We start from the raw sequence: 24,060 nt of genomic DNA on the forward strand, positions 1-24,060 counted from the left end.
TTGTTGTTATTGTTCAATATTAGAGGTAAGTAATTCAGGAGGGTATTGGTAGATTCTATTCTAAATTTATTTTATTTTACTTTAATGAATTAGCTATCCATGTTTTCAGGTAATAAATTATGGGTGCAGCTATCAGAGGTAGTTAAGTGTTATGTAAATTACACAGCCCAGTTGGCAGACTTTTCCAGCAGGTTGATCCGTAGCCTTCAGTCGTGAGATGCGGTAATAGTGAAGTTAAACAGAGAATAGATTAGGGGATAGGATAACCATAGCAAACCCACATGTAGATAAAAAGCACAGTTGGAAACAATTTACAGGAAAAGGCTTTCAAAATACAGCTTAACAGCTTAATACAGCGGACAACACAGAAACATTTACATCAGTTCCATACAGAGGTCACAGCATGTCCCCTGTTTATCTGTCTAAATACAGTAAACAATGTTTATAATGAACATGCTTTTAAAAAACTCTCCGATATAATAGACTTTGTTTTTTATGTCACAGTCACTTGCTGTCTATTTTTGTCGAAATGTATGTAATGAACTATGGTTTTAACGTATTATAATTAATTGTCTCTTTGAATTCATTATAAACATAATTTACCATAATAGGGGTAGATAAGTTAATGTTAAGAGATTACATTTTGGTGAATTGGTTTGGAAACTTTCTAATACCAGTGTATAAAATGCATATTTTTTAGTATTTGGTCTGTAAACCTATGTGGCACAGAGTTGCCATCTTCCTAATAGTAAAATGGTAAATAGTCCTTCCTTAGTTTGGGTACGGGTGGGCCAGTTGTTTTAGGCGTCACAATGAGTTGTGTCCCTTTGGTACATCAGGCACCTGTGTTCATGGTTTCAAATCTGGGTTTGTTTCTTGATGTATCAACCCCATACAGATACTGGTTTGGTAAATACCTGAGCAACCTGCATCACTTTGGACTTTGTTCCACATTAAACTGACATGGTCTGATGTAACTGGAATACTGTTGAAAGCGGCATTGAACCCAACACACTCACTCACTCCTGACCTATTACGAAATGTTGCAACCTACCTTTGTTGAAATAGTCTTAATTCAGCAGAAACAAGAGGATTGGTGTATGTTACATTAAAAAAATGCACTTCAAATATTTAAAATGTCTGTCATGCATGCGTCAATGGATACAGCTCAGTTGGTTTTTGGGGTAATTGCATACCTCTAAACTGCTTTTCAGACGATATTTATGAGGATATGGAGGAGGTAGCCGAGCAGGTGAAATCAATGTCCACTACCATCGATGTTCCACAACCTAATGGTAATGACGATCAAGAGGTCTATGATGATGCTGAGTCGGCTGCAAAACAAGACGAAATTATTGGTGAAATGGACGAGGTTTATGATGATGTGGCAAATGTTGAAAAACCATCAACAACTCCAGAAAAGCCTACAGAAAAACCACCTCCAGTTCCGCCACCAATGCGATCCATGAACAAGCCTTCAATGCCTCTCCCAGATCTACCACCACCACCTCTGCCACCATCCAAACAGGATCAGCCCCTTCCCGCCCTGCCAGACCTACCCCCACCACCAGCCCTGCCAGACCTACCCCCACCACGACCCACTAAGCCCATCCCCAGACCCAAGCTGGAGTTGTCTCTCAATCCGCTGGAAGATTACGAGAACATGTATTACGGAAAATGGGACTGGAAAGCCGATTCAGATGAGGAGCTGTCCTTCAAACATGGGGAAATGATTCACGTTATTAACCGAGAGTTTGACAACAAGGACTGGTGGGTGGGCCGGATAGATGAAAAGTATGGCCTTGTTCCAAAACATTATCTCATCCGAGCTTATCGAGCCATATGAATAACACTGTGGAATCAAAATGTTCATGATTTCTTAACCAGGGCTCCAGATAATGGTCGTATTGGCATATGTGCAGATATAAAATATGCATGATGCGTTAGGAAATAATTTAGAAAACGTAGCAGATACGCACTACAGCAATGCTGTACGGTCTTAGAATCATTTACAGACGTACTTATCTGAAAAAGTATTGTTTTATTGTTTATTGACCTGTTTACACAAGAGTAGCAATGTTGTGGTGCATATATGAAACGAAACACAAGATTACTGATACTCCATTAAATTCCGTTCAGTACTCTAGATGTACTCTAAGGTATTCCAGTACCCCTGTATTGAAAAAATAAGGAGTACATACTCCTGATGTTGAAAAATTATCTGGAGCCCTGCTTAACATTGATTTTGTTTTGTTATTTCACCTTTCAGTCAGTTATTATACAGCTGTATTGACAAGGTATTCAAGATGTACAAATTTTTTGTATACATTAAACTAATTTTACTCGTTTTTCATTCTCAAAATATTCTGTGATGATTATGTTTTCGTAAAATTATGGATAGGTTTTGATTCATGTTAGGATGACTTTAAACCTTAAATAAAAATATGAAATATAAAATCACAAAATTAATTAAATTTAAAGTTTCTAAAGTTACTTTCTGCTCAATAAGCAATATTTTAGGGTAATGCAGCCATTGTTTCTGATGATTTCTCAAGTGTTACATGTCCTCTTCTCTAAAATGGAAATTAGTTTTTAAATAATCTTTTTTATCAATTTGCTTTAACCAAACTGAAATTCACATTTTATTCTTATGTTTGGCATTGTATGTGGTAATAACGTGGATGCTTGATTTTTTAATATAATTTACAGTAAGAAGTATTTAACATTTTGTACTCCTCATCCTTGTAGGTGCTGATGACATTCAGTAACTATGGACATGATAAGTTTCCATTGTGGATTTTCATCAGTTAATGTCAAAATCATTTGTTTTATTCACGTTGCATTATGTAATTTTAGTGTGATGGATTTCAACTGATTTTTTTTCAAATGGTATCTGGGGCAGGACGATACTTAAAGTATCATGATTCGATATGTATCAGGAGAGGACATGATACAACAGGCATGATACTGAATGACACCTACTGATATTAAAGTCTGATGTAAACAAAACATTTTGGCCATTTTTCTATTTTTAACTATCAGACATGATGAACTAAAGTAAAAAAACAGTGTGGTTCTAGTTACCATGTATGCCATCTTTCTTCGTATCAATATGTCATCATATGATTCCAGTCCGTTTGGGTTCAAATGAGAACGATGAATGATTAAATAATTCGAAACAGGGATAAGTGCACAAAACATAAATAAGACACATGGTCCTGAAACCTCTGTACCCAATAGGATCTGAAATCTGACATTTAATGATTGATCGCGGAAATAGTTGTTTAAGAAACTATCATGTAACATTGTTCTATTTTCATTCTTCACACTGAGAGGTGACAAAAGGCACGCATTTCAGGTGCATCTCAGCACGGCCCCCTACTAGTCAGGAAACGGCCGGGCTGTTCCACCAGCCGTTTGTCACCCTTTGGTGTGAAGCGTGAAAACAGAACAATGTTACATGATAGTTTCTTAAACAACTTTTTCTGTGATTGATCATAAAACGTCAGATTTTAGATCCTGTTGGGTACAGAGGTTTTAGGACCATGTGTCTTATTTATGTTTTGTGCACCTATCCCTATTTCGAGTTATTTAATCATTCATCGTTCTCATTTGAACCCAAACAGACTGTAATAGTGTAACGATACGGCAATACAGCATTGCATCTCAATACAAGGCTCACAATACAATACATCGATTTACATCAGTACATACGATTCATTACATTAAAGGTTATATTGACGTAAATATGTGAAAAATATCAGAAATTGTTCAAGAACCAGTTTATGCAGATTCTCTCATAAAATTTCCTGGTGGGCTATAAATAGCAGAATCTAACAATGCCCCTAAGCTTATATTTCTTCCCGTTCAATACACATCTTTGCTGTCTAAGATTTAGAAACAAACGATTCAGCGTTGTGATTTCCCTGTAGAAAGGGAGACAATCAGAACTTATGAAATATAACTGCTGTATCAGGATACGAATCGTATCACCCCCATATTATTGAGATGTATCATATCGTTACCTAACTGTATCGTTACACCCCTCATATTCACCACGACTCATGCTTTAAAGTCCAACTTTCCATCATCTCTTCTCTAAGTAATAGCCCATCTTATTTTCACATTTATTTAACTAAATATACTTGACAAAAATAGGGAGAGGGCATTCCTAAGTTGGATAGCTTGTGCCCAATCAATTTCATTTTTGAATAAAATATGTTTAAAACAAAACAAAAATAGGGACATATGTAAATTTTGAAATTATGAATAATGATCTATTTACTCATTGACACACTGATAGAATATAAATCATAAAAATATCAATATCCCTAACTTATTTTGTCCAGTATATGTTTTATTATAAGAGAAAAAAGTCAAGAAATAGTCAATCTGACACTCTTTGGTCATTCCAGTGAGGTGGTCAAGTCTTAGGAAGCTATGAAAATTGATGAATTATTCCAATTCAGCTCTACCCTTTGTCGTCGGTCTGTGTTGAAATGTTTATAAAGTGTTACCGAAATGCCTGCCATCTTTACCCTGGTTACTGCCATATTTTATCATGATGCTGATTCTGACAGGTCTTGTATTAAAGTAGAATGCATCTCCACAAAGCTCATATCAGCGTAAACACTTAGATATAGAAGTAGTTGTACTTATATCATGTATATGTTAAGGTTAGGCCACACCAATTTTATTTCTTGTTTTACGGATCTGCATGTCATATTTTTCAAGATTAAGAAAAAAATAAAACTAATTTTCCCCGCTCAAAAAATATAATCCTAATGTTTTATTGGCCAAAAATATAAACTTACAAGAAAAATGTTTTTAGATATTTTTGCCCCATATACACTTCATAAATTGCTAAAAGTAAAATACTTTGAGTATTTAGAAGGAATATTACTTTGACTGGTGATTTTATTTATATTTTTTTTCCCTCCTGCCTTTAGGTTTTCTGAGGACAAAAATCCTTAAAACAAGAAATAAAATTGGTGTTGCCTTAGATAGTATGCCAACCGTGGCCTTCAGTGTATTTTCTATGCAAGCTTCAGTGTTTGTTTGTTTGTTACTTTCTTTGTCTGTTTGTTCATGCCTTCCATTTAATGTTATAGGTTTTAAAGATTAGGACAGACTTTTTTTTCGTGTTTTTTTCTTTTTGTGGATTTTCATTGTGATAAATTTGGTTGGTAGGTTAAAATAAGTCATTTTTAAATTTGATTTTGACTATTGTCTCTTATGGGGCCTTATAAATCATATGTATCTAAAATTTGGCTTGTAATGATGGTTTGTCTTCAGAATTCTTTGGAAAATATTTTTATTTGAAAAAATGTCTTTGCTGTTGTTTGGCAGTCATTCTGATTGTTGTTCTTCTTAACTTTATATTTTTAAGTCCGGCAGATATGTAAACAGGCAAAACAAAAATGTAAGGCCTATGATGTGCCTTAGCAAAGATCTATGCATGACATTTTTTTATGATTATTTCCGTATTTCTATATCAATTACTTGATAAGCAGTTGTTTAGTTTTGATATGCGTCATTGCATTGACCTGGTGCTAGGAGTGGAGAAAAAAGTGCTTTCTATGCTTGTGCTGTGATCTTGTTTACAAAGATTGCGAATCATTGAAAAAAACATGTTTGGAATCTTCTCCAACTCTATGATGTACAGCATTACAAAAAGCTAGTCATGCTAGTTAAATGGGGTGCCAATATATGGTGAATCCTGAATACCATTTGAGTTTCTATTTGAGCCTCATTTACTAACCATGAATCTCAAATACTGCTTAACACAAATCCACAAAACACACGAATGAATTCACTCTAAAATAAAAGAATGTCAGTCACAGATTGCAAACATGTTCATTTGTCACGAAGAGTGTGATAGAGAGTGATTTGTGAAATTAAAATTGAAAAGATATAGAAAAGGTACTGAAAAATGTAATTTTTGATACAAATATTAATTGTACTTATTAGGGGTGTTGCGATACGTGAATGTATCGATGCATCGATACATTTTTACTGACAATACGATACGCGATACATGCTTGCGTGTATCGATTCCTATTTTAAAACTTTATCGATTCAAATTTTTATGCTATATCCATCTCCTTCAAAGTGTTGATAGTAAAATGATACGAGACCGCTCCGATAAATAGATGTAGCTAGCTTTACTTAAAAAATAGGTTGGAAACTAACAGCTTTTGTGATTGGCTAGACTATTTTGATGGACCAATCAGCGAGCGCGTCAGCGCGTACGTTGCCTGTAAGGTAATGCTATGAAAAGGCACGAAAATTATGTATCGCGATACGTATCGTATCGTGACCTTAAAATCGTGATACGTATCGTATCGTGAGATTGGTGTATCATGACACCCCTAGTACTTATCCTGACTTACTATGAGTATGAGTCAGGATAAGGTAAAATAATAATATATATAAAGGAACTTTTTACACACAATTGAATCAGTGTTCCAATTCCAATTATATTTTATTCCCATGCCTCACATTGCTGAGCCTTGAATCCCCTCTAAACTCTCCAATCCCATATATACATATATAATATGCCATAAAGGGTTTGGCGGGTTCAGACTTCATTAGTATCTTGATCTATGTTGGTTCTACATGATGGAGCAAAATAAACAGCTGTTCATATTGTATATGTGCCACAGGGCAATGGACAATTACTGTGATTCTTTGAATATTTATCACATTACCAGGAATGATGTAGTACGTTTATTGGTTAGTTCAGTTCTTTTACTGTAATTATTGAATACCAGATTGTATATGTGTGTGTTATCTGGTCCCGAAGAAGCATTTTACTACTTCTGTAATGTTGTGCATGATGGAATCTAAACCGTGAAACACTGAAGCAAGATGGCTATTCAATGGCTTTGTTGACTTGTGAATTAAGTGATATAGGAACTACTTAAAACATGTTGTGTTTACTGGAATATGTCATACGTCTGCATGCTTTTCAATAAAATGCAGTCATCATTACAATGTTGTGTTGTTTTATTTACCATGTTATTTTTTGTTGTATTTAAAAAACTTTCATGGTTATCTCATCTCGCTGTTAGATACAAGTACAACTTTGGGCAGGTTGTTCAACAAATATGTTACACAGTTCACAGCCAGGTTCAGATGAAATCAATTTTTGTAGAGAATAGTGTTCAGTTTCAATATTCTTGAATCAGAATAATATATATAGAAACGGTAGGTTCTGACTGCTGATGATTATTGCTACGTTAGATTATAGTGCACTAGTCACAGGAAGTTAGCGAACATGAAATTCTTTAATATCAGGGTGCCATTGTACAAAGCGATCTTAGCGCTAAGGTGACCGTAACTCCCATACTTTAACACTGACTTAAGGTAGCCTTAGCGCTAAGGTTGTTTTGAACAACAGCGCCCAGAGTAGTTAATCTGTCATGCTTTGGCAGATTAACTCCAGTAATATTTCAGAATAGGTTGTCCTTAACTTTTTGTGAGTAGGATAGTTGTAAGGAGAAAAAATGAAAGAGAGACCATGGACTCCGATGTTGAGTAAATTGATATTGTTCATTATAGCCAAGTCCAGTACAAAAAATATATTAATTTCAGTCACGTTTGAGATTTTTGGTTTAATGTTGTAAATCTTTGATGTTTGTCAGTATCCCAGCAACAAGGCGCACTAAGAATGCTTCACTCATTGTTCCCATGAGGTGAATAGAACCTGGGTCTTCAGTCAAGTGAATCAACTCTTTAACCACTGGACTCCTAAACTGCCCAGTTTCTAAAGTTACCCCACCCTTCACATACACCTCTTCCCACAAATACATGCAAACATACCCACTACCTCAAACAGACCCATGGGGCGGTGGGGTAGCCTAGTGGTTAAAGCGTTGGCTCGTCACGCCGAAGACCCGGGTTCGAATCCCCACATGGGTACAATGTGTGAAGCCCATTTCTGGTGTTCCCCGCCGTGATGTTGCTGGAATATTGCTAAAAGCAGCGTAAAACCAAACTCAGTCAGTCAGTCAGTCAAACAGACCCATCTCACTTCTTGCCCTATCGTACCTAGTCCCTGAACCACATCATTTTCCCTACAGCCTGGCCCTCTCTGTAATTCTAAAGCCCTAAATGAAGCAAGTCTAGATTTCCTCAGGTTCAGGAATCTTCAATCTCACTGGGGCTCCTATTCAATTTAAATGGGTTTGTTTGTTACTGCCAAAATATATATTCCGAGACTAAGTGTTAGTCTATACCGTAGCCTACCCTAGTTTTCTGTAGCACACAAAGTAGAGTGATGCTGTATTCAAGAACCCAGCTTAAGGCTTTGCTTAGATGATATTGGATTATGGTCAGTGGAAAAATGAAGTGATGTTTATGTACTGTAAGTTCCATTAGTATGTAGACTAGCCAGAGCAGTCCATATTCTGATGTTTACAGAGGTGAGCAACCTGGATTATATAAACACAGAATGTGAAACACAAAATGTGAAACACAAAATGTGAAACACAAAATGTGAAACACAAAATGTGAAACAATCAGTGTGAGAAATATTTCAAAATGGAAATGTTTCACAAGAGCATTCTGGTAGATTTTCATGTGTACACATACTCCCAATATGACATAACCCACAAGTAATACAGTGACAGTCTTTAGCAGTTATGTTATTAAACTGGTCGTGTATCCAGATAATGAACATTGCAGTGTTGGTGCTATTAATCTTGAGTGCAGTGTTAACCCTTTGCCACCTCACCTTACCTCCAGAGTATTATTTATGTAAAGATTTCTACATAGAAAGTCACATACTCATGGATCTCTAACTGGATCCACATGTACTTGGATCCACCTGTACTGTCAAAGCCTACTCACATGTACCTAAATACTAACAAAGGATGCTCTCATCCTTCAGTATATTAGCATATATATACATGTACCAATGCTTCATTTTAATGCTTATGCTTTTAATTCAGACATGTGTTTTCTAATCTTCGAAACTGTGACTTCATTGGTATGTATATATAATTTTTGTTATGATTTGATTATGATTACAATCGGTAAGTATTATCTGTTTTTTCACATAGCAGATCAAGGGTCATCTTTCTATCCTATAGAATATCTTTGGTAACATCTACTGGTATCGATAACGCAGGAGAAGTTCTTGTGATGTATTTTATTGCTGACATGTGGAATATTTGAAGAATATGCTACAAATATTCCTGTATTAATACCTTGAATAGAATTTCTATCATGTATATTACTCAAAAGAGTGTGAAGGAAAATCCTACTTTCTCAAATTATCCATCAATGCCCTCTGCTTGCTCGACATGTTTACAGTAAGCTACATTATATGTTGTAAGAATCTTGTCAAATCTTTCTGCCTACAAGTATTGGTAATTTTAAAGGCCTTCTCGGCCTCTGTTCCTCGGTAGTTCTCTTCTTGGTGGTAAGTATGTTACTTTTGTCATAATGCATGCTGAGAGGATTATAAAACTAGTTAGGTAATTTTAAATCTGTAGTAAGAATAATTTAAAAAAATAAAGTGAAAACTTTACAAAGTTTGTACATGTTGAAATATATACCATGATAAAGGAATTGAAATACTCTATCTTATGCTGTGTTAGTTTTTATGACCTATGTTTCTTCCTGATGCATACTGATGGAAATAAATAAGGGAACAGCTGTAAAATGGGGGAGGGAGCATAGAATGAATGTAAAGTTGGGAGGAAGTAAATTGGAATGGCTGTATAGTGAGGGAGGAGGTCAGAAGTGCTGTACAACTGAGAGACTGAGTTAGAGAGTGAACCAACCGAAACAGAGAAAAACCGTGAAGAATGTTGATATGATTAATTTCAATAATATCTGCCTTCATAAAGAGCTGATGATTAACTAGAAATTTAATAAAAGAACTAGAAGGGATGGAAAAAAAGCAATCAATAGATAAATGATAATAACCTTTCTTCTTTTCTATTTATCTCCTAAACAAATATGTTTTCAATTGAACAGATCTACTTAATTTACCCCGCTCTGAGGCTTATTTTACCACGATGGTTTTGAATAGTACTGTGCATAAATATGGTAAAAAGCTGCTCGTTTTACATGTCCTTCCTGGATGTATGAAAGTGCAGGTAACTGAAGACACCATACCCAGGCCTAAACTGATGATGTAATCATATTTTTTCGAACCGTGGTACTTGTTCTCTGATTTAAAGAAGCCACTCTGAAAATGTGGATTTAGACCCTGATACAGCTTTTCAGGAACATGTTACGTGTATATTATGTAGGATTTATATTAATGCATCTTCCCTTATTTTCTCCTTCGATTGCTTTCGTTCGGTCAGATACCATAGGAAGGACACTCGTTTCGTATAATTCGTATGTAATGAGACCTCGTGTAGTATTCTCTATATATTTCAGTATTTACAGGATATCTGTTTGATAAATGCTACCAATATCACATGTCCATTGTGTATTCTGGTATCATGACACTAATAGAATTGCACCTACTTTCAGAAGACACCTATGAAATCTTCAGCGATGGCTTCTCCAACTACTACAACCAACAATACGACGACATAGCAGCGGCCGTCACCCCAGGCGGCGAGAGGTATGAGGCACTCGACAAGGATACAACAGGGATGTACGATGATGCCAGAACGCCACAGCTTCCATCCATGCCTCCGCCAGCCATTCCCAAACAACCTATACCCCAGATACCCGCTGTCCCAAAACAACCTATACCCCAGATACCCGCTGTCCCCAAACAAGCAGTCTCCCAGACCAAGCCTGTTGACAAACAACAGCCCCCGCCTCGCCTACCGATCAGGATCGTTGTCAACCCGGACGAGGATTTTGAGAATATGTATTACGGGAAGTGGGCAAATAAGGCCGACTCTGAAGACGAATTGTCCTTCAAGGTGGCCGACATTATTCACATCGTCAGCCGAGATTATGACAAACAAGGCTGGTGGATTGGACGAATTAAGGACACCTCAAATTATGGTCTGGTCCCGAAACAATTGCTGTTTCCTGCCTATCGGGCTATGTAATCATGTACGGTCATCCTCACAGACTGAGCAGTTTGACCAGTGGTAATAGTAGCTGTGGTTGGGCTAGCAGTGATATACATTTAATCAGAATATTGTCATGTTTTGATGATGTTTGTAGCTGATTCATACAGAGGTCTCGTGTAAATTATTCTTCAATTTTAGATCTTATCTGTAAACAAAGTGCAATAATACATCAACATATTTCCAACTTGTGTGTTTTTAATGATACAATAATGTCAGGTCAAACTGAGGATATGGAACATTAATAAATAAATAAATCCTCTTATGTACAAGAGCCACCTTCATGCATCCAGGAAAATGTGGGTTAAAATTGGTCCTCAGCCACCCATGATTGCTGTACTATATGTGGAGTGTGATTGGGTGGTCAGGCTGTTGCATGTCATCATACCCCAACTGCAATAATTGATGCTCATGATGTCAATCACTGAATTGTGTGGTCCAAACTTGATTGTTTACAGATTACTGCCATATAGCTGAAAGATTATAGTTGAGTCCAGCGTAAAACAACAGACATTTTCAGCCATCAAATGTAATGAGTGAGTGAGTTTAGTTTTACGCCAGACTCAGCAATATTCCAGCTATATGGCGGCTGTCTGTAAATAATCGAGTCTGGACCAGACAATCCAGTGATCAACATCATGAGCATTGATCTACGCAATTGGGATACGATGACAAAATGTAATGACAAACAATTCAACTAAAACAAATTTAGTCAGCTTTAGGGTTCCTAACAGCCATGGTAGCTTACATTCTACGATTACTTTAAAATTCTGTTTTGTCCATTGAAACAGTCTTTGTTTCAAGTTTAAAGTAATGATATAAGATTAAGATACAAAGAGCAGAGCCTTTGATAGCATTTCCTTCTATCAGTGTAGTCATGGTTCTGTATGCTTATGTTTCCACTGAAGTCATTCTGATTTCAGGATGATAAAATCAGTTTCAGAGCACTGTGCCTGCAATCAAGTAGGGGATTAAAAAAATGAATGAGGAGTTTCAGATAAACAGGTAAACTATTTTATATTGCAGATTGGGTCATTTTAATTGCTGCAGATCTTCTTCTTCACTCAGGTGTTCCCTTAATTCTTGCTACCAGTATATTCAAGTACATTGTTTGTTGCAGATATTCCTGTTCGCTCAGGTGTTCCCTGAATTCTTACTACCAGTATATTGAAGTATATTAATTGTTGCAGATATTCCTGTTCGCTCAGGTGTTCCCTGAATCCTTGCTACCAGTATATTGAAGTATATTAATTGTTGCAGATATTCCTGTTCGCTCAGGTGTTCCTTGAATCCTTGCTACCAGTATATTCAAGTATATTAATTGTTGCAGATATTCCTGTTCGCTCAGGTGTTCCCTTAATTCTTACTACCAGTATATTCAAGTATATTAATTGTTGCAGATATTCCTGTTCGCTCAGGTGTTCCCTGAATCCTTGCTACCAGTATATTCAAGTATATTAATTGTTGCAGATATTCCTGTTCGCTCAGGTGTTCCCTTAATCCTTGCTACCAGTATATTGAAGTATATTAATTGTTGCAGATATTCCTTTTCGCTCAGGTGTTCCCTTAATCCTTGCTACCAGTATGTTCAAGTATATTAATTGTTGCAGATATTCCTGTTCGCTGTTCCCTGCTCCAGGTGTTCCTGTTAATTCTTACTTGAATCCTTGCTACCAGTATATTTCAAGATATTAATTGTTGCAGATATTCCTGTTAAATCAGGTGTTCCCTTAATTCTTACTACCAGTATATTGAAGTATATTAATTGTTGCAGATATTCCTTTTCGCTCAGGTGTTCCCTTAATCCTTGCTACCAGTATATTCAAGTATATTAATTGTTGCAGATATTCCTGTTCGCTCAGGTGTTCCCTAAAACCTTGCTACCAGTATATTCAAGTATATTAATTGTTGCAGATATTCCTGTTCACTCAGGTGTTCCCTGAATCCTTGCTACCAGTATATTCAAGTATATTAATTGTTGCAGATATTCCTGTTCGCTCAGGTGTTCCCTGAATCCTTGCTACCAGTATATTCAAGTATATTAACTGTTGCAGATATTCCTGTTCGCTCAGGTGTTCCCTTAATTCTTACTACCAGTATATTCAAGTATATTAATTGCTGCAGATATTCCTGTGCAGTCAGGTGTTCCCTTATTTATTTCTATCAGTGATGATGGCTGCAGATATTCTTGTTACCTTATTTCTTTCTATCAGCATATGTGTTTTGCTGTAGGCATTATTTACTCATTTGTGCCTTTCCTCTAAGCTAATTTTTCCATTACTGGCAGTCAGTGGTCCATTCATATGGTTCCTGCTGCTGGTTTGCATTTTGTAGGGTCTCTTTCTGCAGGTTGTTGGTTGTTCTCTGATGTTGTCTTTTTGTGTTATCTATATTTATATTTTGTTGTAGATCTTAATGTTAACTCAAAATGTACTTGTCACTTAGCTTTTGTGTCAAAATAGGAGTATTGTCTCTCTCGGTGATGGAAATAAAGACATATATTAAAAGAGTTTTCCTGTTGAATCAAGATGAAAATTTATGAACAACTTTCCGCTGTGCAAAGTATCGATGCATTGTTATACGAGTATCTGTGAGACATGGAATAATTATTTTGCAATTATCTCGATAATTGGTATGTAAGTAGTAAGATTAGAAAAGAACACACCAGATTCCCTTGCCAATTCCTTTTATTGTTAGCATTGGTTGTTTGGATCGTACAGGTACATATTCACATATCTTAACTCACACACGTGTCGTTTTCTGAGCGCCTGCTATTATTTTCAATGTACCCTGCTTACAAGTGAGTAACATTTTCTATGTTACCTGCTGGGAATGTTGAACTGTGGGAATTCATTTGGTACTTCGTGTTAGTAATTCTTCATCTCGAATAATTGAATCACGAATGATGTACAGAAATTACTGATGTTTTGTGAATGCAAAATGATGAAAGGGAGATAACTCTAAATTTGTTTTTCTTGTCATGTGCTAGATTCTATGTCATCTGAAAATCTAGTATTGGCTAATTGTCTGATATGTTTGTTTATGTTCCCCTCACCCTTCAATAGAGGGTACATCAGCCCCTGTCCCCCTCGTGAATAAGTGGACAACTGATAATGTTCAGCATCAGGATTCCTGAAGTGTCAACACACACATCCACACATTACAGAAGTATACACAGGAAGATTAAATAACTGTATTGTAAAATGTTGGTGATACACACCTTACAAGGCAAAAGCATAATTGATTGTAAAGAAGTCTGACCCATGAAGATCCATGTTAGAATTGATCTTCAGTAACCCATGCTTGTCGTAAGAGGCGACTAACGGATCGGGTGGTCAGGCTCGCTGATTTGGTTGTCACATGTCATCATATCCCATTTGCTTAGATCGATGCTTATGTGGTTGATCACTGGATTGTCTGGTCAAGACTCGATTATTTACAGACCGCCGCCATACATCTGGAATATTGCTGATAGCAGCTTATAACTGAACTAACTCGCTCACTCACTAAAGAAGTCCAGACACTGAAAACATGCATCTTTTTGCTCACTGGAAAGGAAAATAACAATGTGTGTGCATGTATTGGATGTATTACTGTCATATGCAGCCCTCTTGGGAATCAAACTCAACATTATTTTCTTGACTTCCGAACATGTCTAAATTAGGCTCCTTTGCTGAACTGCAGAAGATTCTTGTTACTTTGCCATGCTTCTGAAGAAAATCATAATGATTTTTTTCACTTTCAGTTATATTTTCTATTTTATATATATTCAGATTAAAATAATGTCTTTACGAGAGTTCCTGTTGCTTCACAAAAGGGATAAATAAATAAATTCATTTTGATGAAATATTTACTGGTACACATTTTGTTTTGACAGTATGGTCCTGAAATATTTCTGAATCGAACAAAATAGTGTTTATTAGAGTTAAATATTGTTGATTTTTTAAAATATTTATCAAATAATGAAAGGGTTAAGCTGGTAGAGGAGTCTTGACAAAACTTACAATTTTACTGAAAAAATAATCACATGACAATAAAATGCAAATTGTTTATTTTCAGATATAACCATTCCCCTTTCAGCTACTGACACACATATCAAACACACAACATTTACAAACCATGTCCATCTGGCCATATTACATTGGGAAAGGAATGCATTTTACTTACTAAAGGATAGACCATTTGATATCCATAAACAGGATTTTTTAAACAAAGGGAGATAAGCCTACATCGGTACTCAAAGAGTTGTCTCCTCGTGATATATTGTCATGCAAAGTCTTAATCTTATCAGAGACAATATACGGATATATGGTCTCTGATCTTGTATTACCAAAACCTGAAACTTGAGACTCTGTTTGTAATATCTCATCAGACATCTTTTCCAAAATGTATCCATTGATAAGGAAATGTTATTCAGTAATTGTGTTATTTTCTATGAATTTCTGATTGTTAAGCTGGATCCCACTGTGGATCATCCTATGTGCACAGTATTTTGGTTCTGACTGTAGATTCTCTACAACTTTAGCAACTAAGGCTGTGTGAATAGATGGAATCATGTGTGAAGATATGTTTTGGTAATTTTAGAGCTTCCCATTTGGAACCATGCAACATAATATTTTTGTTTTATAATATGAAATCATTTCAATAAGTACATAAGGGTGGAAATTGTGCTCTACACTGGCTGCTTGTTCCCTGTTGTCTGTTCATTTGACTAGTCACAGGTTGATTGTTCTGTTGTTTAGAGTACAAATAACCCAAATATTCTCAATTTATTCTGAAATTGGGAATGTTGTTGTCAGTTCATAAGCCTAAAACCCTGAAAAACACACTGTGCACCAGACCTTCAGATATGACTCTATTAGTGGTGTAATGATACGGCAAGGTATCATTGTATCCCGATACAAGGCCCAAGATACAATACATTGATTTACAACACCTCTATTGCATACGATTTGTTAAACAAAAGTTATACTCATGTAAAACTTGTTGATAATAACAGAAGCTGTTCAAAGACAGTATATGCTGGTAAGAGTTGATTGGCTATAGCTAGCAGAATCGACAATGCCATTTGTGTCTCCCATACGATATCTGTGATCTGAGTGAGTGAGATAGTTGGGTTTTACCCTGCTTTTAGCAATATTCCAGCAATATCATGGCGGGGGACACCAGAAATTGGCTTCACACATTGTAGTTTTTTTTGTACCCATGTGGGGAATCGAACTTGGGTCTTCAGCATGACGAGCCAACGCCTTAACCACCAGGCTACCCCACCGCCTCTGAGGGGCTCTACAGTGTGAGAACAAGTCATACAGGGATGTGATTCACCAGCAAAAAGGAGGAGAATATAAACTCATGAAATAAAAGTACTGTATCATAATGCGAATTGTATCACACTTATTTAATAGGAATACAATCGTACTGCACCCATATTATTGGGATACAATTGTACTGCACCATGTTATTGGGATACAATTGTATTGCACTGTGTTATTGGGATACAATTGTACTGCACCATGTTATTGGGATACAATTGTACTGCACCATGTTATTGGGATACAATTGTATTGCACCCATATCAGGATACAATCATATTGCACCCACATTTTCGGGATACAATCATATTGCACCGACATTATTCGGATACAATTGTATTGCACCCACATTATTGGGATACAATCATATTGCACCCACATTATCGGGATACAATCGTATTGCACCCTTCTTATTGGGATGCAATTGTATTGCACCCGCATTATAGGGATAAAAAAGTATCGTGCCCATTTTATCAGGATATGTATCGTATCGCGGCCTCACCGTATCATTACACCTCTAGCGTCTATCCTTCACATACTATGCCTACACAAACATCACAGTCACGTCCCCACCAATGTCCAGGGGGCCCAGGGGGCATGGATCTAGTTTCACACAATGACCAATGGCTGCAGGTAGACAGGGGAAGACTGTATCATCAAAACTTGTGTCCTGCTTTCTTGAAGACCCTTTCATCTATCCGCTGACAGAATGCTGTTAGATTCTTGTATTCTTCGATAACTTCAGCAAATCTTCTAACAGGAAGTGCTGTGGTCAGGATAGTAAACAGGTGACCGAACACTTGCGCGTCCAGCTCTGTTGGTCTGTAAACAAACACAAGCAAATTACAATTGGAAAAAACATCATCAAAAAGTGAGAAAAACAAGCTGGAAATAAAATCATAAATTAATTTTTTGTTTATGATCATCACTCCTTATCCTAATAAATCTTCTTAGTCTTCAATGCTTTTATTGTTTATTGTTCTAATGCGTGTGGGAGATCTCATATTTTTTCTCATTTTATAAGGGTTTTATATTTACTATACACATGCATGAGGTAAGGGGGGCAATCATCCCCACATCACAGAACAAGTTATGTTCGAAACTCCCTTTGCCTTTGAAAATTTACAGGAAAAACAGCTTATTGATTTTGTACATGACATGCAGCTGGGTCACTTACTTTGTACATAAGGTTAAGGGGTATCATTCACATTGTACATGATTCTCTATAAAAACCATCTTCATCCCCCTAACCATAAATTATGAACGGTCCCTAAATTTATATTTCAAGAGAACATTGAGTGAGTGATCCCTAGGGTTATACAAATAATAGATGATTACTTGTCTCCAAAGAAGTAAGCCTTTTTATCCAGTCTTTCAGACAGCTCTTGACAGCAGGTTCTCACGTCGTCACACACCTGCAGACAGAACAAACAGAATAATAACATGACCAGCCAATCAGACCAATTATAATCCAGATCTTCTCAGGGGAAATAACATAGTACTGACAGAGGAATGACAGTCTGAACATCATCTGTATCTGCAACAAGCATGGATGGCTTGGAACCAATTCCAATCTTGAATGCAAATTGTGGTCCACTGAAATGACAGTGCTTCATGTTACCATTGTTTCCCATGCGTGTCAAGTTATCATGTATTGAACCAAGAATGGTCTTCAAATGCTTATCATGTATTGAACCAAATGAATGGTATTAATTAGGGATTTTTCTTAGTAATGCTAATTCTGATTACACAATTAGCCACATTAGAGTCAGGCACCAAATCGTGGTCAAATGTCAAAGCGGTTAAATTTGGGATTACACTTGGAAGTTGAACAACTGAATAGTCTGACTCGCGGAATTTGTCCCTCTGAAATTCAATTGGCATACTTTCCGGCCGAAAGCTATGATATTCCAGCAGTAAATAATCCCATCTGGAGCAGACACTCCATTGATTGACATCAATGTATACCCAACTGGGATATATCAACCAAGCCACTGCACCTGACCACCAAACCCCTTAACTTCCTCTTATGACAAGCATATGCCCCTAGAATCCCCCACAGATAGAGCTGCTGAAGGCATAGCTACAAGCAGGCATGCTCTGTAAATCTGAACACAACATCACAAAGACCAAATATGATCCAGCACGATAATGGTCAGAGAGCAAGCAAGGAGATGGGGTCACCATTCTTTGCAATAGCCAGAATTAAAAAATATCACAACCTGTAAAGTTACCAAGGTTGAAATGATGCACAGGCACACTGAGTTTTCATGCAGTGATGCAACACACGATAAGTTATTCGATACAAGACAACAGACTTCCTATCGTATCTACTTCTCATTTAATGACACTCCCCATCCTATCATTTGGTAGTTGAATTTAAAAAATGAATTGAATTATTGTTTCAACTACCGGTATACTACAAAAATAGACATGACCATCATGTGTCTACAAATACATGTAGCTTTTCCCTTCGAACATGCTGTGAATATGTGTATTGCCATACATATATCGTATCGTATCATCACCTTTGTATTATATGTATTGAATTGTGACCCTGTATTGTTTTACCCCAAGTATCGAGCCCACAGACTAGAAATTACAACTTGGATATAATGGGCTGTTTATCACCTCGTCCACCGTCTTCTTGCCCCATCCCAGGCTGCTGAGTCGAGCCCGGACCTCTCTCTGTTTCTTGAATGGCAGCACACGATTGAGTGGCCAGGGATGCATACATCCATACCGCGGCTTGCTCACCTAGATGTCAGTATACGAGTTAGTGAAGATTAGGCCAGACCAATTTTATTTCTTGTTTTACGGATCCGCCTTTCGTATTTTTTCAAGAATAAGAAAAAAAAAAAAGTTAATTTTTCCCGCTCAAAAAATAAAATCCTGATGTTTTATTGGTCAAACATGTAAATTTACAAAAAAAATTTTTTTAGATTGTGTTATGCCCCATATACACTTCATAAATTGCCAAAAGTAAAATACTTTTAGTATTTATTTATTTATATTTCTTTCTTTTTTTTCCCCTCCTGCCTTTAGGTTTTCTAAAGGCAAAAATCAATAAAACAAGAAATAAGATTGGTCTGGCCTTAACACTGTACTGTACAACTGTATCACCGTGATCATCCACTCAAGCCTTGACCAATCAAAACTGTGGTCAACAGCTAAATACACACTCGATGTATCGGTTTTTTTTCTTGTGGTAACCATGGTAACTAAGCAATTGGCATACCAGTATTGTCCAAAGGAAGTTATCTTTTTCACCTTACATAGTGGAAAACTTCTGAATTCACCAGAGTGGATTGATCTTCAGACATGAGTGAGTGAGTATGGTTTTACGCCGCTTTCAGCAATATTCCAGCAATATCACGGGGGGGGGGAGACACCAGAAATGAGCTTCACACAGTGTGCCCATGTGGGGAATCGAACCCGGGTCTTCGGCGTGACAAGCCAACACTTTAACCACTAGGCTACCCCACCACCCCTCTTCAGACATGACAAGAAGCACTTTGGAATATTACAAAAACTGTATTACCTTAGCCTTTGGCAAGCTTGATACCTATTATATTCATAACAGCTGATATGTACGATATTGAAGTTGATGTGGGTAAAAATCTGTCAATAACCTTGAGTGACTTCAACAATAAGTGGCTTTTAAAATGTACTTTCCCTCAATGAACTTGCTTTAGATGTGTATGAAAAGAAAGTTTGAGTGGACTGCTGAATTTATCATATAGTGAAAGATGACTTGTAACCAGGTTTGTGTACAGTAGCATGGTGACGTATTAGGAACCTCTTTCCAAATACTCATATTTTATTAAACAAATATTTATTGAGAACAAAGGCATTGGATCAAAGTTTGGAACTTGAAGTAGCTCCTCTTATTTGTACATGGATTGGATCATGATACCAAAAATATAGTTCACATTTTTTTATCCATACTGTCAGTTATATGATAAATCAGATATGGATTGACTTATAAGAGCTAAGGATACACCTACCTCTTCTGATACTTGTTGATCACACCAGGCAAGGTGTAACTGAAAAAGTTAGAATACAATCAGTTACATCAGTACAATCCTGTTTGTACTGATGAGCATTTACTCTCCATTCACAGCTTGTTAATAATTCAATACTGAACAGTACTGCATGTGTGCTGGAAAAGATATCCTAGGGGTTGATAGCATGAGCAATGATTAACACCTACCACACACGTCTAAACAATATGCCTGTCGGTCAACTCTTTCAAAAGCCACAAAGAACTGGAGACCTATTTTTCCCAGAATCTCCATGGGCACATGCTTGTACTCACCTCTGCATTTACCAGTAGGTTGTCAACAAGAGCCATGTAGGCCCGCATCTCAGACTTCTCCTGCTCGTCAAGATGTCCGCTTAACTGGAATCCCTAAAATGTTAAAATGTTTAATTTGAAAATATTTTCTCCTTGTAATCGTTGATCATTAAATTGTTTTTCAACTTACACATAAAAAATTCATGTGATATATTTTACTTACATCATGTTCATGAAATAGTTTATGATCTTTGTTTGTTGAGGAATAATACACTTAGCAATATTCTAGATATGCTGAAAGATATTCAAAATTGGATACATCCATTGCACATTATCATTTTTGTCCTTGTGAAAGGTTCAGGAATGTAGCCTGAAAAAGTTTTAAAAGTTAATATTTGTTCATGTATAATTTTTATTACTATTTACATCAAGATGTGAGAAAATACTGCACTACCAACCCTTGTGTTGACGAAGGCTACGATGGGATCAAGCTCTGACACAAGGAAGGCTCCAACACGGATGAAGGGAACTTTACCTGGTGAATATAACAGTGAGTGAATGATTGAGGAAGGGAGGTCCAAAAGAAAGGCGATCTTCAACATTTACCATGTTTACCACTTCAGTAAATCCCATGAGAAAGGGTATGTTGCTGACAGAACAAAGGTCATAAGCAACGAATTCAAACTGCAGACCATAATATCTCGAAAGTCTACTGGACATCGGAACATAATGGTGATCGCTATAACAAATGTAACAATGTTGAGTGACAATTTCTGATATCCAGTGACTAGTTAATACAAACCAAGAGCACTGCAACATATAACATAGCTTAAATAGCTACTTGCTCATGTAAGAATACATAATGCAATTATTTAATGCCACGTATGTTATTGTCTACATTGTATATTGTATATATGTACTCTCTCATAGTCAAATGTAAATGTAGAATGGGCATGTGGTTTCCACTACAAGAAATAAAGATTGATTGAAATGGCCAATGTGGCATGATACAGGTAAAGACAGGTGCAGTGTCTGTTTCATAGGAGATTTCCGCTCCTGTTTGCTGCATTAAAGACTTTCTCTGCGAATCCCTCGATTCAAAATCATCTTTTTCGCTTCAGTTCCACAGGATTGGTACAAATTAATTACAGATTCTACAGCAGTATTGTCCACACGAGTGACCTCACCTACACATTTTCTAGTGAACATTTTTCAATCAGAAGACATGGCTCTGTCTTTGTACTTCCAATAGAAAAAAAAGTTCTCTCCTGTTCGATGCGACATTAATTAAACTTCCACATATAGTGAAGACAGAACCTTTGGGTTTTGGAGAATATAAGTACGGTAAATTTGGAATTTTTGTGAGATCCAGTTGTCCAGCCATAGGAATATCAAGAAATGCTACCCTTAGCTGGTATCCTGCTTGCTCTCAAAATAGATTTGGCAACACTTGATACTAATTACCCCAAAACAGCCTACATGACTGACAGTAGGACAGGGAGGTGTTGGGGGCAATAAATATTCCTGTCACACACAATTTCAGCAGTAATGGGTGGTAAGACCCTTTGTACATGTTGTGCAATTCCAAGAAATTATCTCCCTGCAGATTTGTTTAGCTTCTGAAAATGAAGAAAACCTCAGTGCTCCCTTTCAATATATTTTATTTTTTACTGAGAGTATTTTTCTGTAAAATATGTTCTTTTCAGGGACTAGTTGCCCACTGGAATACAGACACAGAACAGTCACTCAAAGATGATTAGTGCTTTTTTTTCCTCCTTAACACTGAAAACAAGGCAAGGTAACCATCTAATGTGGATGGCCTTAACGATGAACATGGGTGATAGTTACCTGAGGGAGACATCTCTTCCGCGTTAGTCCGAAGCTCCACATTGAAGTTGAGTCCACACATGTGGAGAAATGTCTTGACACTCAAACACTGGGCATAGTCCGGAAATGTGATCTGTTCAACTAGACAGTAACATATGGTTACTATGGTTTCAGTATCAAGCTCGTTCTGTTTCCATGCAGATGTGGCCAAACATTATTTTCAGTAGCATGAGGCTGCTTATTTTACATAATTACTCGACTAAAATTGTGTAGATATATTACATGTCCAGTCAATGGATATAACAAATGTAGGTAGAAGTATCCTGTGCACTGTAGCTTATCCTAACAAAGGATGATACTTTAACATATATTTTAGATGACGGATGACCACAATCATCTGCTAACTGATGACACATTTCTGGTGAAGAGAAATGGGGCTACCATTGTATTTAACATTATTGCACATTAAATAAATTTGTTATACAGTTCTAAATCATCAAGACCATGACTCAAGCATTATATATATTTTTATATTGACCAGCTTTATGACCTGTTTTTGTCTGTGCAACAAGTTCATTAGCTGAGGTTGCACTGGATGCAAGTAGGTTTAATTTCCTTAAATTGAACCTTGCTACAGTAAAACCTTGTTCACTTGAACTCCCATTAAATCGACCTGGTTGACATATCATTTAACACTATGGTTAAGAATTAGTACTGATACTGTATGGTATAATATTAGCACATAGTCTTGTATATGAAATATTAATGATGATCGGTATAACTTCAAGTGGTGTTTCATGTACCAATATAGCATTTAGAATCAATATTTTACAAAACATCTGGATGATAGATAAGTAATCTGAGTAATATAAATATATAATTTTATCAAGATAAACCTTTACCTTGATATGGCTGGAAAAGGGCTGCATTGTCTGGCCAGGGTTCTGCAGCTGTAAGGCAATAGGTTGTGATGTAAAGGCATGACTCTAATACACTGAATCGGGAGATAAACTGCCCCTAGCATACTCAGGTTCCTTCACTGGATAACCTCACTGACAACAATGATTCCACCCAGTTTGCCGATGGCGCACTTACTTTACAGGAGTGAAACCAAAAAACCCTTTCATCAATCAAGTGATCATTCGCCGCACAATTGAAAGTGAATGTCTGCCACCAGTTATCGTCACATACATATGAATGACAAAGTGGAAGAGCTCCTGACATTTTAGATGATGACTGACAATATAACCGGGGATTCGGGGAAATCACACCCGCATGATCTGGGCCACGATATTGTTAATTCAGATGTGTAAGTCATAGTACAGATTTTTATTCAATTTATGCAAATATCGTGTCCTACCCCCTAGTTCAGCCTGCATGGTTTCAACGACTAAAGATGCCATAATGAATACTGTGCAGCCGTTAGTCGCTTCGCTGACGGTTCAATGTCAAACTGTACACTAGGAGGCGGCCATGACAGGTTACAGCGCCATCTACTTCCTTTGACGAATTTTCGCAAATAGATTCTAAATTTAGTAACTGGAAACGACGAAACGATTGGCTGGTATTTTTA

General features: G+C 36.7%; 2 protein-coding genes across 5 annotated transcripts in view; one reads left to right on the forward strand and one right to left on the reverse strand.

Moving 5' to 3' along the window:
• The window catches only part of LOC124291555 (src kinase-associated phosphoprotein 2-B-like), a 30,178-nt gene extending 16,620 nt beyond the window's left edge, over nt 1–13,558 (forward strand). For 2 of the 4 annotated variants that reach the window (XM_046728573.1, XM_046728582.1), the window contains one exon: nt 1,215–2,354. In XM_046728573.1, coding sequence (XP_046584529.1) covers nt 1,215–1,846 — 632 coding nt within the window. In that variant the 3' untranslated portion in view covers nt 1,847–2,354. Of the gene's footprint in view, nt 1–1,214; nt 2,355–10,494; nt 12,120–12,189; nt 12,470–12,983 lie in introns of those variants that run through there. The other 2 variants (XR_006902242.1, XR_006902241.1) reach the window with 2 other exon arrangements.
• Nucleotides 13,559–15,085: 1,527 nt separating this feature from the next.
• LOC124291608 (metaxin-2-like) lies at nt 15,086–23,981 on the reverse strand. Its single transcript, XM_046728660.1, has 9 exons — nt 23,848–23,981; nt 23,390–23,437; nt 22,509–22,628; nt 21,119–21,195; nt 20,682–20,774; nt 20,371–20,409; nt 18,995–19,120; nt 17,702–17,778; nt 15,086–17,185 (listed from the first exon to the last, which is right to left on the reverse strand). Exons 1-9 carry the CDS (start codon nt 23,888–23,890, stop codon nt 17,020–17,022), a joined length of 789 nt encoding a protein of 262 aa, XP_046584616.1. The 5' UTR covers nt 23,891–23,981; the 3' UTR covers nt 15,086–17,019.
• Between the last annotated feature and the right edge of the window lie 79 nt (nt 23,982–24,060).

Source organism: Haliotis rubra, unplaced genomic scaffold (assembly GCF_003918875.1).
Source record: "Haliotis rubra isolate DU_JTF1 unplaced genomic scaffold, ASM391887v1 Scf113, whole genome shotgun sequence".
NCBI classification, from domain to species: domain Eukaryota; kingdom Metazoa; phylum Mollusca; class Gastropoda; order Lepetellida; family Haliotidae; genus Haliotis; species Haliotis rubra.